The following is a 12,962-nucleotide window of genomic DNA, read 5'->3' as shown; positions in this document are numbered from 1 at the left end:
TTTCTGAAAACATATAGGTTTGTTAAACCGTAATGCAAATATGTGACATGGGGAAAAAAATGCGTTCCCCTGCTTTCAGTAAATGTTTAATATTTGGATGTTTAAAGGAGAAGTATAGCCAAAGCTTGTTTGGCTGTACTTCTCCTATGGATTACAGGAGTGCAATCCGTTTTGCACCCCTGTGACCCGTTTTCAGCAGAGTGTGCTGAAGTCCTCTCTCCGCTGACGTCACCAATGTCGGTCCAGGCACCGCATCATCCTGGCCAAGGAGTCTGGATCCACCAGGTGCCTGGACTGACACCCTGCTCAGCCTCTTAGCGAGCCACTAAGAGCGTGAGATGTCCGTCCTCCACAGCTCAGTGCTCTGAGGAGGGGAAGAGCAGAGAGCGGTGACCGACAGTCAGCAGCTCTCTGCTCACGGAGCTCTGAAAGCCCAGCAATCGGCAGTGTTTGAATGCTCGGCTCTCAGTGTAGAGGCGTCAGGACAGATGCAGCATCAGACTGATGTTGCATCCACCTAGGTAAGTATAAAACTGCAAAAATAAATAAATCTCTTAAGTATAATTTCATGAAAGAGCATTTTGGTATATGTGCACAAAATTAAATTGGTTGGGAAAGGGTTAGATAGGTACATTTTCAGCAGTATGCATAGCAGGCACCTCCACGTAACAATTTATATCTACAACTTTCTTTTGAAATGCTATGGTATACAGATGTCTTCATCTCCTGTAATTGAAAGCCTTGCCCTGCCCTCTCCCGCTGCTCTCTATTTATCAGGGAGGCGGAAGGGGCCCATATACCTACGTAAGTTCTTTACAGTTCAGTCTCACTGAATGCAGCTTTTACTTGGGGAGAGCGGGGGCTGATGCATGTTACAAAAGGTGACCTTATCCTTTAAAGCGGAGCTCCGCTGAAAAAAATATATTAAAAGCCAGCAGCTACAAATACTGCAGCTGCTGACTTTTAATATAAGGGCACTTACCTGTCTGTCCAGCGCCGTCCGCAGCAGAGGACAAGCGATTGCTCGTCACTCTGCTGCCCCCCCAGCCATCCTCGGTGAGGGAACCAGGAAGTGAAGCGCCCCGGCTTTACTGCCCGGTTCCCTATGGCGCAAGTCACGCTACACCTGCCGATTGGTTCCCGCTGTGTACTGGGAGCCGAGTGTTCCCAGAACACAACGGGGGGGGGGGGTGACATCGTGCCTGCAGTCTGCCCGAGACTGTGTGGCCGGCAGTGGGTGCAAATACCTGTCTTTAGACAGGTATCTGCACCCCCCTCCCCCCTGAAAGGTGTCAAATGTGACACTGGAGGGGGGGAGGGTTCCAATCAGCGGGACTTCCACTTTAGGGTGGAGAACCGCTTTAAGCAAAACTCTAGCCAAAACCTTTTTGGATAAGGTAGTAAGTGCTGATTTTTTTTGCCGGCTGTGTTCCATTGGGTAGATTTCACCTCACGTCTTGCAGACGCCACAGGAACTGAGAGGAAATCTTCCCCCACATTTGACAATCATCCAGCTGTCCTCCTTTGAAGATTATGCTTTTTTTTTTCTATAGCAGCTCTAAAATCTTCTCATGGCTGTCTTAGAAAAAATGGTACTTTGCTCAGTGGAGGCACAAATTGCAACAACACCCAGATATTTTTACTCTTGTCCATTATATCCAAATCTTTAAAAAAAATAATCCTGGTCTAGGTCAGAATTCAATGAGCCAAAGAAAAAAAAAAAAAAAGTTTTTTATTTTTAATGTTATTTATTATTTTTTTTTTGGGCAAATGTGCAAAGGGGGAGGAGGCCGGAGAGAGTACCTTCCTACAATTCTAAAAGTCCCACTTTAAGTTTATTTTGCTGTGCCTCTGTCAAGTGTGGAGATCAATAAAGTAAATCAACCTGAGAGGTACCCCCCCCCCCCCCCACTACTGTATCCAAAACTTAGCATTTTGGTTGGAGTTCTGGGATAAGCTCTTTTCATGGAAGAATCTAGAGCAATAAATTGCTGATACATTTTTTATTTTACTCCTGAAGTGAAATAATTTATTTTATACAAAGTGTGAATGTTTAATGCGTTTTGTTTATTTTTTCTAAAGCGCCCTCACAAGGCCACAGCAGAAGAGATGACCAAGTATCACAGTGATGAATACATCAAGTTTCTTCGATCGATAAGACCAGACAATATGTCTGAATACAGCAAACAAATGCAAAGATGTGAGTTTACATTTTTTATGATGCAGAGTAAAAAGGCATACTGAAGACCCACTATAGCAAAAAATATTGTGGTTACTGTGCGAGGCTAATACCCTGTAGTATTGGTAGTATTCGACTTGATTACCTTTTCTTCCCACATGCTTTAAAGGGGTTGTAAAGGTTTGTTTTTTATTTTCTAAATTGGTTCCTTTAAGCTAGTGCATTGTTGGGTCACTTACCTTTTCCTTCGATTTCCCTTCTAAATGTTTTTTTTTTCTTTGTCTGAATTTCTCACTTCCTGTTCCTCCTCAGTAAGCTTGCCCCCATCATCCATTTGGGTTAGTCAGCCAGAACAGCTTACTGAGGAGGAACAGGAAGTGAGAAATTCAGACAAAGAAAACAAAGAATACAAACATTTAGAAGGGAAATGGAAGGAAAGGGTAAGTGAACCAACAATGTACTAACTTAAAGCGGTAGTTCACCCTCCTTTCCATCATTAGACCATTAAATTCGGCATCGTAGCGCGAGCTACGGTATGCCGGTCTTAAATTTTTAATCCCCGTACTCACTGTGCTATCGATGATTGAAGAATCCGACTCCCGCGGGGAATGGGCGTGCCTATGGAGAGGGAGGATGATTGACGGCCGGCTCTGGCACGTCACGCTCCCCGAAGACAGCCGGAGTAGGTCTCGGCTATTCACAGCGCCTGCGCACAGGCTATGCGCAGGCGCCGTGAATAGCCAAGCCTATTTCGGCTATTTCCGGAGAAGCGTGACGTGCCAGGGCCGGCCGTCAATCACCTTCTCTCACCATAGGAACGCCCATTCCCCGGAATCTTCAATCATCCATAGCACAGTGAGTACGGGCATAAAAAATGTAAGACCGGCATACCGTAGCTCGCGCTACGATGCCGAATTTAATGGTCTAATAAAAAAAAACTTTTTTTTTTTTTTTTTTTTTAACAGGGTGAACCCCCGCTTTAAAGGAACCTATTTAGAAAATAAAAAACAAACCTTTACAACCCCTTTAAGCCAAAACAATTTTACTCGTTTTGGATAGAGTGGGGGAAAATCAGAGCTACTGTTGGCTGCAAAATCCTATCTGGGGCTCCGTTGGAGAGATTTACCATGACGTCTGTCCTGCTTTTACCAGACAGGAAGTGTGAGAAAATCTGTAATGGGGACACAAACTAAAATCTGGCAGGGGTTAACTTTTAGCCTCCTTCTACTCTTCTGTACCTGTTACACTGTCCTGCTTTTTAAATCATTAGCAGGACAGGAAGACTACTTTTTTTTTTAAATGGAGATCCAGATCGCATTAAAAAAATGTCTGGGGTCCTAATTCTTCCCTACTTTATCCAAAATAAGAAAGGGGGGAAAACATTTTTTTGGGGCTGGACATATGCATTTTTTTGCACATTTTGCATGTTGACTAAGCTGTCAGCATTTAGATACAAGGGTTAAAAAAAAAAAAATTGAATCTCTCGGGGGTTGTTCTAATTGGTCTATTTTATTCACGTTTACATTTTTTATTTATTTTAACTAGAGGGGCCTCCCCCAAAACACTTTCCCCGACTTAGTTGGGGTAGGTGGTACACTTTTGGAGGTGGGTCAGCCATTCCCCCATGACCTTTCACCTCTGGGGGAACCCGCCTTTTGACCTCTGACCTCTGGGAGAGGTCCCTGTTCTAATTCCTGAGTCCTAGCCGTATCCTTCAATGGGAAACCCTAAGCCCTGACCCTAAACCCTGCAGTAACACTTTATTTAAAAACGTGTTGGCTGAAGTTTGGCTTTAATTTTGTCTTTTACTAAAAGTTCATCTAAAACGACTTGTCCACATACGTACATCAAGCCTGTCCACAGAGTGAGAACCCTGTTACAGGAATTGCGATAAACCGATATACTGGGTTGGATCAACAGGTAATACAACTATATTACAGAGGGGACTGCAGCATTTATTTGTCATTTTGCCCATAGTTCCACTTCAAAGTAGAAAAATTATTATTATACATGATTTATATAGGGCGCTTCTAAACTGCCAGTAAAACACTGAGCGTTTTTGAAGAGCTTTTCAGGTGCCCTTTGAAGAGCTTTCCATTCATTTCAAAGAAGAGGGGCATTTTTTTTGACACCCTGCCAGTGTACTGCCCCAGTGGGAAAGCATTCATTGATTTTAAAGTGAAAAGGTTTTTGTGAGCTTTTCAGGCACTTTCTTTAGCATGAAAGTGCCTGAAAAGCGCCTCAGTGTGAAAAGGGTCTTACTAGTGTCCTCGTTGGAAGATTTCCCCTCTTGCTTTTCTGGGGACAACATAAAATTTGGGAATTTTCTTTTACTTTCACTTTTTCAATGCTAATGATAAACGTAAACAAATTGGGTGAATCTCCCTAATAGGTGACAGCCCGTAATAAAAACTGGGGCCCTGTTCTCATACCTCTCCACTTTATACAAAAAAAAAAAATTGCTTTTAGTTAGATTTTAACACACAAAGGTAACTTGTATAAACATGGTGTGACAAACAAAACGCTGCTAATGTAACTAAGGCCCTTTTCACACTGGGGCGGGAGGTGTGGTGGCGGTATAGTGCTGTTATTTTTAGCGGCGCTATACTGTCGGAATTGCAGCGGTATTCGGCCGCTAGCGGTGCGATTTTAACCCCTGCTAGCAGCCAAAAAAGGGTTAATACCACCCATATTGCCCCTCTGCAGAGGCGCATTGCCGGCAGTATAGCCACGGTTTCTCATTGCTTTCAATAAGAATGAGTGGTGGAGGAGCGGTAAACACACTGCTCCTTTCACCGCTCCAAAGATGCTGCTAGCAGGACTTTTGGAATGGTCTTGCCAGCGCACCGCTCTAGTGTGAAAGCCTTCAATCTTTCACACAGGAGAAACAGCAGCTACTATTTAGGGTCGGTTTACAGGCGCTATTTTTAGCGCAATAGCACCTGCATACTGCACCAGTGTGAAAGGGGCCTAAGACTCGGTACACACGACCCGAAAACTGTCAGTTCAGCCACTGTGTACAGATCCCTGCCTGACAGAAGCCAGCCTCATGACGGCTTCTGACAAACCTGGCATGTCCGATCAACACTCTCAGCCAATGGCTGCAAACACTGATTAATGAGTTCTGGGGGAGGGGGGGGGGAGCAGGAGGCAGGCCGCCTGTCAGAACACAATGGCTCAGTGGGGGTGATCACTGTACTAACGTCACTTATGTTAGTACGGCGATCTGTAGTGTTTTTTCATTCAGCCTGGCAAATGTAGATTTTCAGCCCTGATAACGTCATGTCACCCATACTCTTTAGCACACACAGAAGCAAGCTAGTTCTCCAGATGAGGCTTTGCTGTAAACTTCTGTGAAGCTTGGCCACCTGTTTAGGAGGGCAATTGCTGCCAAACATTCCTCCTGCATTACTACAAAAAGGATGCATTAGAGCGATGTCGGATGTGCTCTATAGAGGACTGCTGGTTCCCAAGAAGTTCTGAGCTGTGTTCACAGCAGGTCACCTTTTGTTCATGTCCTGTAATAAATAACCATTTTTTGACTAATAGGCATTCTGTCAAGTGTGAACCCTTGGTTCTGTTATAGTGATGAATTTTCTAGTCCTGGGCAACAGCTTTGTGACAAAGAATAGCGCCTATTGCTGCCAAAAGTAAGAAAATGTAGCACGGTATCTAAATTGCATTTCATAAATAAAGTGATACATGTTTCTCTTGCTTCTGTTTAGTCAACGTTGGTGAGGACTGTCCGGTGTTTGATGGCCTTTTTGAGTTCTGCCAGCTTTCCACTGGAGGCTCTGTGGGTAAGGTTCTTTTGATTTTCTATGAATTACTATTTCTAGGAATTTTAAATATATGTAGATTTTTGAAAATCGCAGAGTGACTGTTAGAAAAACTACAGAAAATAGCTCAAACTTTCATCATATAGTCCATAAAGCTCATTGGTCTCTAAAAGCATCAGTCACAGATCTTGCTGCTCCTCTCATTGATCTGGGCAATCAAGCAGAAGGAAGAGAAGAAACAACTGACAAAGGTGCAGGAAAATGGTTAAAAGTTGAAGAATTTATTACAAACTAAAATAATATGACACTCCCACAAGGTTGGTAGTCTTCGCATAGGTGGACTGATTCTGGAGATTAATAATCTTATGCAGAACACGAAAGAAAATGCCGCTCCAGGTGAGATCAGTATGAATATAATGGCGATGATAAGTCCAGTGCTGCCAGAAAACACAGGATAAAAGAAAAGAGGATGACCGCATTCGAGGGTAGAAACTTTTTATTGCAACTGCATAAAACCATTTTTCAACAAGCAGGGAAGGCGTTAACACATTTCACACAACATGCACATACTCCTAACTCTACATATAATAATACTATAACTCTATAAATCTTATGCAAGTGTGATATTTTAGTTTGTAATAAATTCTTCAAGTTTTGACACATTTCCTGCGCGCCGTAAGTAGTGTACTGCCCAAAGAAAATAAACCCTTCTGCTATGCCACCACTGCTCATGTAAAGGGTGCTGGCCCTGTATGCATCAGAAGATATGTAGTGAAAAAAGACTGACTGGCCACAGTCCAATGAAATCACATTTTATAAAAGTGTTACGAAACCCAGTAATATGAAAACAGTTAATCAGCCCCCCACACACACACACACACACACACACACACACACACACACACACACACACACACACACATATACACACACATATACACACACACACACACACACACACACACACACAGTGCCCACAGCTTATAAATCTTCTTCCTCTTCCGTTCATGGACGGAAACAACAGCAATTGACCTTAGGGGCATTATCCTTCCTTTTTAGGAGATTGACTAAACTGCCACCTTTTGGGCTGATCTCTGCCTGGGTTAGCTGGCCTTCCCAAGATAAACCGTGCAAGAAGGGGAGGATCTGAGCATACAGGATAAAACGGCCTTTTTACACAATGCAGAGGATTAACCCCTTAAGTTCCACAGTGAATATAACAAGCATGCTATGCTGCATATACAGACAGATTTTAGTGTTGTGGGTTTAGTAACACTTTAATCATTATATGTAAATAACAGTCCATACAGCAAAAATGAGGATAAACAAATACAGCACAGCTAACGCATTTCACACCTCTCCTGGTGCTTAATCCATAGCTGAAATGATGAATGAAAACACAGGTGTGTAGATATACATACATATTTCCATGGCTCCAAAGACATGCTGGTAGGTAAATTGGATCTCGTCCAAATTGGCCCAGTATATATGTGTGTATGACTGTGTGTCCCTAGCGTGTCATGATCCTACGGGGTAAAAATGACCGCACCAGCCAAGCAGATACTGGTTGGAAAAAGCGCCCAGAGGCGATTCAGTTCGCATGCGTTGCGCTATACAAGTCATTCATTCATTTAAATAGATAATTAGTGAGAAATTCAGTGCGCTACTGTGAGTAAACGAATGTGATAATATAGCAGTGATAAAAAGATCTGTAAAATAAATCTGAGGCCGCTATATCTAGGAGTGTTCACATAACACAAAATAAAAATAGATGAATAAACAAATGATAAGCGCTTCAAATACGTGATCTAATTCACAGTGGAAGGTAATACCAGTGATGAGTGCACAAACACAATAAGAGGTTAAATGTGATAAATAACCAATAAATATTTTCAAAACAATCACAAATAATGTGAACCTGAGAAGGTGCAAATAGTGCAATGAGATGTCCTTCAATATTGAATGCAAACAACAATTGGTGCAAATAGTGGTTCAAAGAATTGAAAAATATATATAAAAGAAAAAATGAGTGGATGATAATAAGATCAGAGTGAGACAGTCTATATAAGATGGATCAAATGAAATCAATTTCTGAATCTCTTCTCTTCTCTCTCAAGTGGTGAGAAAATATCCTCATAAGTAATGTAGTTCCCTTACCTGCAGGGTACTATATATGAGCATATAGTGTAGACTCCACGACTTGATGGTCCTGCTCCTCCGAGTATGGATGACTCCTCCTGCTCCAGCTGATGGGTCTCTCCAAGCTGCAGGGTACTATATATGAGTATATCGTGTAAACTCCACGGCGTGATGGTCCTGCTCCTTCGAGTGTGGATGACACCTCCTGCTCCAGCTGATGGGTCTCTCCAAGCTCCGTGGTCCGGAGTAAGCAGTGAGATGAGTGAGGAAAGAAAAAAGTGCCTCCAATAGTGCAGTAGGTTTGGACTCAATCCGGTTTATTAGTAAAAAATTAGGAGGAGTCATCCATACTCGGAGGAGCAGGACCATCAAGTCGTGGAGTCTACACTATATGCTCATATATAGTACCCTGCAGGTAAGGGAACTACATTACTTATGAGGATATTTTCTCACCACTTGAGAGAGAAGAGAAGAGATTCAGAAATTGATTTCATTTGATCCATCTTATATAGACTGTCTCACTCTGATCTTATTATCATCCACTCATTTTTTCTTTTATATATATTTTTCAATTCTTTGAACCACTATTTGCACCAATTGTTGTTTGCATTCAATATTGAAGGACATCTCATTGCACTATTTGCACCTTCTCAGGTTCACATTATTTGTGATTGTTTTGAAAATATTTATTGGTTATTTATCACATTTAACCTCTTATTGTGTTTGTGCACTCATCACTGGTATTACCTTCCACTGTGAATTAGATCACGTATTTGAAGCGCTTATCATTTGTTTATTCATTCATTTAAATAGCTCCGATGCATGGGTTACCTTGATTCCAAGATTGAATGTATCCGAGCTATTTAAATATATCTATGTATATACACCTGTGTTTTAGTTCATAATTGTATCTATGATTAAGCACCGGTAGAGGTGTGAAACACGTTGGCTGTGCTGTATTTCTTATCCTCCATTATTGCTGTATGGACTGCCATGTACATATATTGATTAATAAGTGATTTCATTGGAGTGCGGCCATCCAGACTTTTTTCACTACTTTTCCTGTGCCCTTGTCTGTCTCTACTTGTGCTATAGAATGAGTGTGTCTTCAGTAGTTTGCACATAACATCACAAACCAAAATCTTTTTCTGTAATTGTACTAAATGTAACACTTCTATTTTCAGCTGGTGCTGTAAAACTGAACAGACAGCAAACTGACATGGCAGTAAACTGGGCAGGAGGACTTCATCATGCAAAGAAATCTGAAGCATCTGGGTTTTGTTATGTGAATGACATTGTACTTGCCATCCTTGAACTCTTAAAGTAAGTGTCTATGCATATTTGTCCTTAAAAAAAAAAAAAGTCCTGATCTGTTAGCTTGTCCAGTGGCAGTAGCTCTAAGCATCAACTCCAGAGGGTCAGTATGGCAGCTAGGCAACCAGTATTTTCCTTAGGAGAAACAGCATCCTCCAACTTTTTATCAGATCAGTGTACTGTTGCTTCTCCACCCCCAGCTCTTTAAGCCCCTTAGGGCTGATGTACACAGGGCAGCTGAAAACCCTTTCTGAATGCTGGAAACTGATGGTGAAAATCATTCATTTTACAGCTTTTACATACCAAGTTTATGCCAGTTTAGCAGCAGGCATGTCCATTTAATGTTGGAAGCATTTTTTTAAAGGAGACCCTCCCAAATGCCGGCAATGCATGAAAAACAAGTAAATTATTAACTATTTCAGCCGTTCTGTGAGAAGAAAAAGCAGCAGCAGTGTGCTTGTAGATGGGGGGTCTTTTTTTTTTTTTTTTTGTGTGTGTGTGTTTTCACTATGGATCCTAACATAAGCATGTGTGAGAAAATGCTCCTGGTGTTGCTGTGTCTGAGGCTCCAAAGATGTAGAAAATTGCGTGGGAGCACCAGAGTTTGTTGCTACTGGACTCATCCATTGATGCAGGCATCAGAATCTGGTGAAATTTTAGTTTTTTAGTTTTTTTTTTCCAACACTTTTTTATATGTTCAAAAATTATCAGAAAGGTTTTCCCCTTTTAAAAACGCTTATAAATGCCCAACTGCCTCTAAACTACTATAAACGACTGAGTGTACATGGACACATAGAGGAGCATTCGGAGGCTGCTGGGAATTTTTTTTTAGTTTAGCAGCTGTAGTGTACATGAGGAAATGCGCAGCTGAAAATGGAGATTGTGATCACTTATTAAAAAAGAATAAAAACAAGTGTGTGTATGTATATATATATATATGTGTGTGTGTGTGTGTGTGTGTGTGTGTGTGTGTATATATATATATATATATATATATATATATATATATATATATATATATATATATATATATATATATATATATATATATATATACATACACACACTGTATTGTCAAAAGTATTGGGACACCTGCCTTTACACGCACATGAACTTTAATGGCATCCCAGTCTTAGTCCGTAGCAGTCAATATTGCGTTGGCCCACCCTTTGTAGCTATAACAGCTTCAACTCTTCTGGGACGACTGTCCACAAGGTTTAGGAGTGTGTCTATGGGAATGTTTGACCATTCTTCCAGAAGCACATTTGTGAGGTCAGTATAACCCAGCTAGTCTAATATCTGTGTCCCTCAATATACTCCAATAGATGGTTTTTAGAGCAAGTACAAAAATCCTATTAGTACAATGTGTGACAAGTTTTTTTTTTTTTTTTTTTTTTTTTTTTTACCTTCAGTACAAAAATAAATATATGAAGTCTTTGTGTAAAACATTTGTTGTGCCGATGTGAAAAACTTTCACACAATCGGGGGCGAAAATTGCAGATCTTCTCTATTATGTGCATTTCCTATACTGTCATCGTCCACCTGTAGTTGCTATAATGCTTCCTCACAAATGTATTGTGGCCACTAGGTGGCGCTGTTGATTTAGGATTCGCACACAGTAGAGGAAGTACAGCAATTTTCACATTGTCATGTCCACACAGTGAACGCTATATACATAAACCCCTAAGTATTACTGTATTGTATTGGCGTATAACACTTACTTTTTTACCCTGAAAATAGAGGGTAAACTGTGCCTGCATGTTACACGCAGGGGGCTGTGGAAAGTTTTTTTCCTGAAACTTCCCTCTTAAATTTAGGGTGCGTGTTTTACACTGATAAATACGGTAGTCTGAAAATTCCTTGGTATATAATCCTAAAAACAGGGCACAACAAGTAAAAATGTGGAAATTATTTTAGTTAAGTTTTACAATCTGTGCTTATATTTGGTGTCTTGCAAACCACTATTACTGATGTCAAATCTATTTCTGTAGATACCACCAAAGAGTGTTATACATTGACATAGATATTCACCATGGTGATGGTGTTGAAGAGGCTTTCTATACCACAGATCGGGTCATGACCGTTTCATTCCATAAATATGGGGAATATTTCCCTGGCACCGGTGATCTCAGAGTAAGTAGTTTATTTTTTTTTTTTTTTTTGTCTTTTTACATTTCATAAATTAAAATGAGAATATTGTGATTTATGTTTAGTTTGCTATAGGGCAATGAACATTCCTATTGTATTGAATTAGGTCTGGTTACATAAGAGGATAGGCACTTTTCTAATTTCAAGTCATAACAGCTCTAACATAAACTTTTTAAAAGAAATTGGAAGTGCAGCATGATGGATGGAAGGACAAATTCATGCCTATTACAAGTTACCACCTTAGTTTGCTTCTGAAGGCTTCTTAAACAGTCCGTTTTATCCACTTAATAAAATCAAATATCCGATGATAGATTCTGTCTGTCACTTTCCCATGTGGGTGGGAAAGAAACCTCAGCCCTGTATGTAAGTTCCAAGTAATGACCCACACAAGGCTAACTCTTCATTGGCAGCAGACTATTCTGTCAGCATCAAAGGGAAGGTTCACTTTGATTCTGTTTTGCATGTTCATATTTTGTGCATCTTTAAAGGCTTTTCAGAAATGTTTTTCTTACACTTTTCCAGGATATTGGTGCTGGAAAAGGCAAGTATTATGCTGTCAATTTCCCAATGAGGGATGGAATTGATGATGAATCATACGGACAAATATTTAAGCCAGTAAGTATCTTTTAGATTCTGACTCTTCCTTATTTTAAAAACCGCTGCAAGATGCAAAATGATCTAACATATGTAATGCGTGAGGAAGGAGATTTGTGTGCTTTTTAGTAATTGGATCGTTTCAAAACGTTTTGGCCTGCAACAGGAAGGAAGCCTGTCTACGACTTGATACTGCTTCTGTTTCAGAAGTGACCATTTAGTGTAATAACAGTTCAGTGTAGTCTGCTACTGCTTGTTTCTAATGAGGGTATGAGGAACATTAGGGGAAGAATAAATAAATGTAGGTGGACCTTCAGCTTGGGGACTAATGCAGCTCGCAGTGACGGTAAAACAGGTGCAAATAATTTGTGGTTTTTTTTTTGTTCTCCTTTTTATTACCTAGCATGTATGCTTGTTGTTTGCTGTATATAATGAATATGATCCCAGATAATTTTACTTTTCCCTCACAGATCATTTCCAAAGTAATGGAGATGTACCAGCCCAGTGCAGTGGTTTTACAGTGTGGTGCCGATTCATTGTCTGGAGATCGCCTTGGGTGCTTCAATTTAACAGTAAAGGGTAACTAAGATTTTCAGTTGTGACCAAGTAATTTTCAGCATCTACAAGGCTTCTGGCATTGGACTGCTAAAAATTTATTTTCCACATGGTTCATAGATTGTCCAAAATAGATACAGAAAGTATACTTTGCTTTATTTACGTCTTTCTCATACTGCAAGGAGGGGGGGGGGGGGGGGTAACCAGACATCTATCTACATTTTTAAATACCTGGAATGTCTCGGTATAGGAGA

At 40.6% G+C, this 12,962-nt stretch overlaps 1 protein-coding gene across 1 annotated transcript in view; it reads left to right on the top strand.

Annotated features, from left to right (window-relative positions):
• Positions 1 to 12,962, top strand: part of HDAC2 (histone deacetylase 2) — a 54,123-nt gene that overhangs the window by 20,929 nt on the left and 20,232 nt on the right. The window contains exons 3-8 of the mRNA XM_040350264.1: positions 2,083 to 2,200; positions 5,905 to 5,979; positions 9,282 to 9,420; positions 11,403 to 11,544; positions 12,082 to 12,174; positions 12,624 to 12,732. Coding sequence (XP_040206198.1) covers positions 2,083 to 2,200; positions 5,905 to 5,979; positions 9,282 to 9,420; positions 11,403 to 11,544; positions 12,082 to 12,174; positions 12,624 to 12,732 — 676 coding nt within the window. The remainder of the gene's footprint in view (positions 1 to 2,082; positions 2,201 to 5,904; positions 5,980 to 9,281; positions 9,421 to 11,402; positions 11,545 to 12,081; positions 12,175 to 12,623; positions 12,733 to 12,962) is intronic.

This window comes from Rana temporaria, chromosome 4 (assembly GCF_905171775.1).
Source record: "Rana temporaria chromosome 4, aRanTem1.1, whole genome shotgun sequence".
Classification (NCBI taxonomy): Eukaryota; Metazoa; Chordata; class Amphibia; order Anura; family Ranidae; genus Rana; species Rana temporaria.
This window is presented reverse-complemented; position numbering and strand designations above follow the sequence as displayed.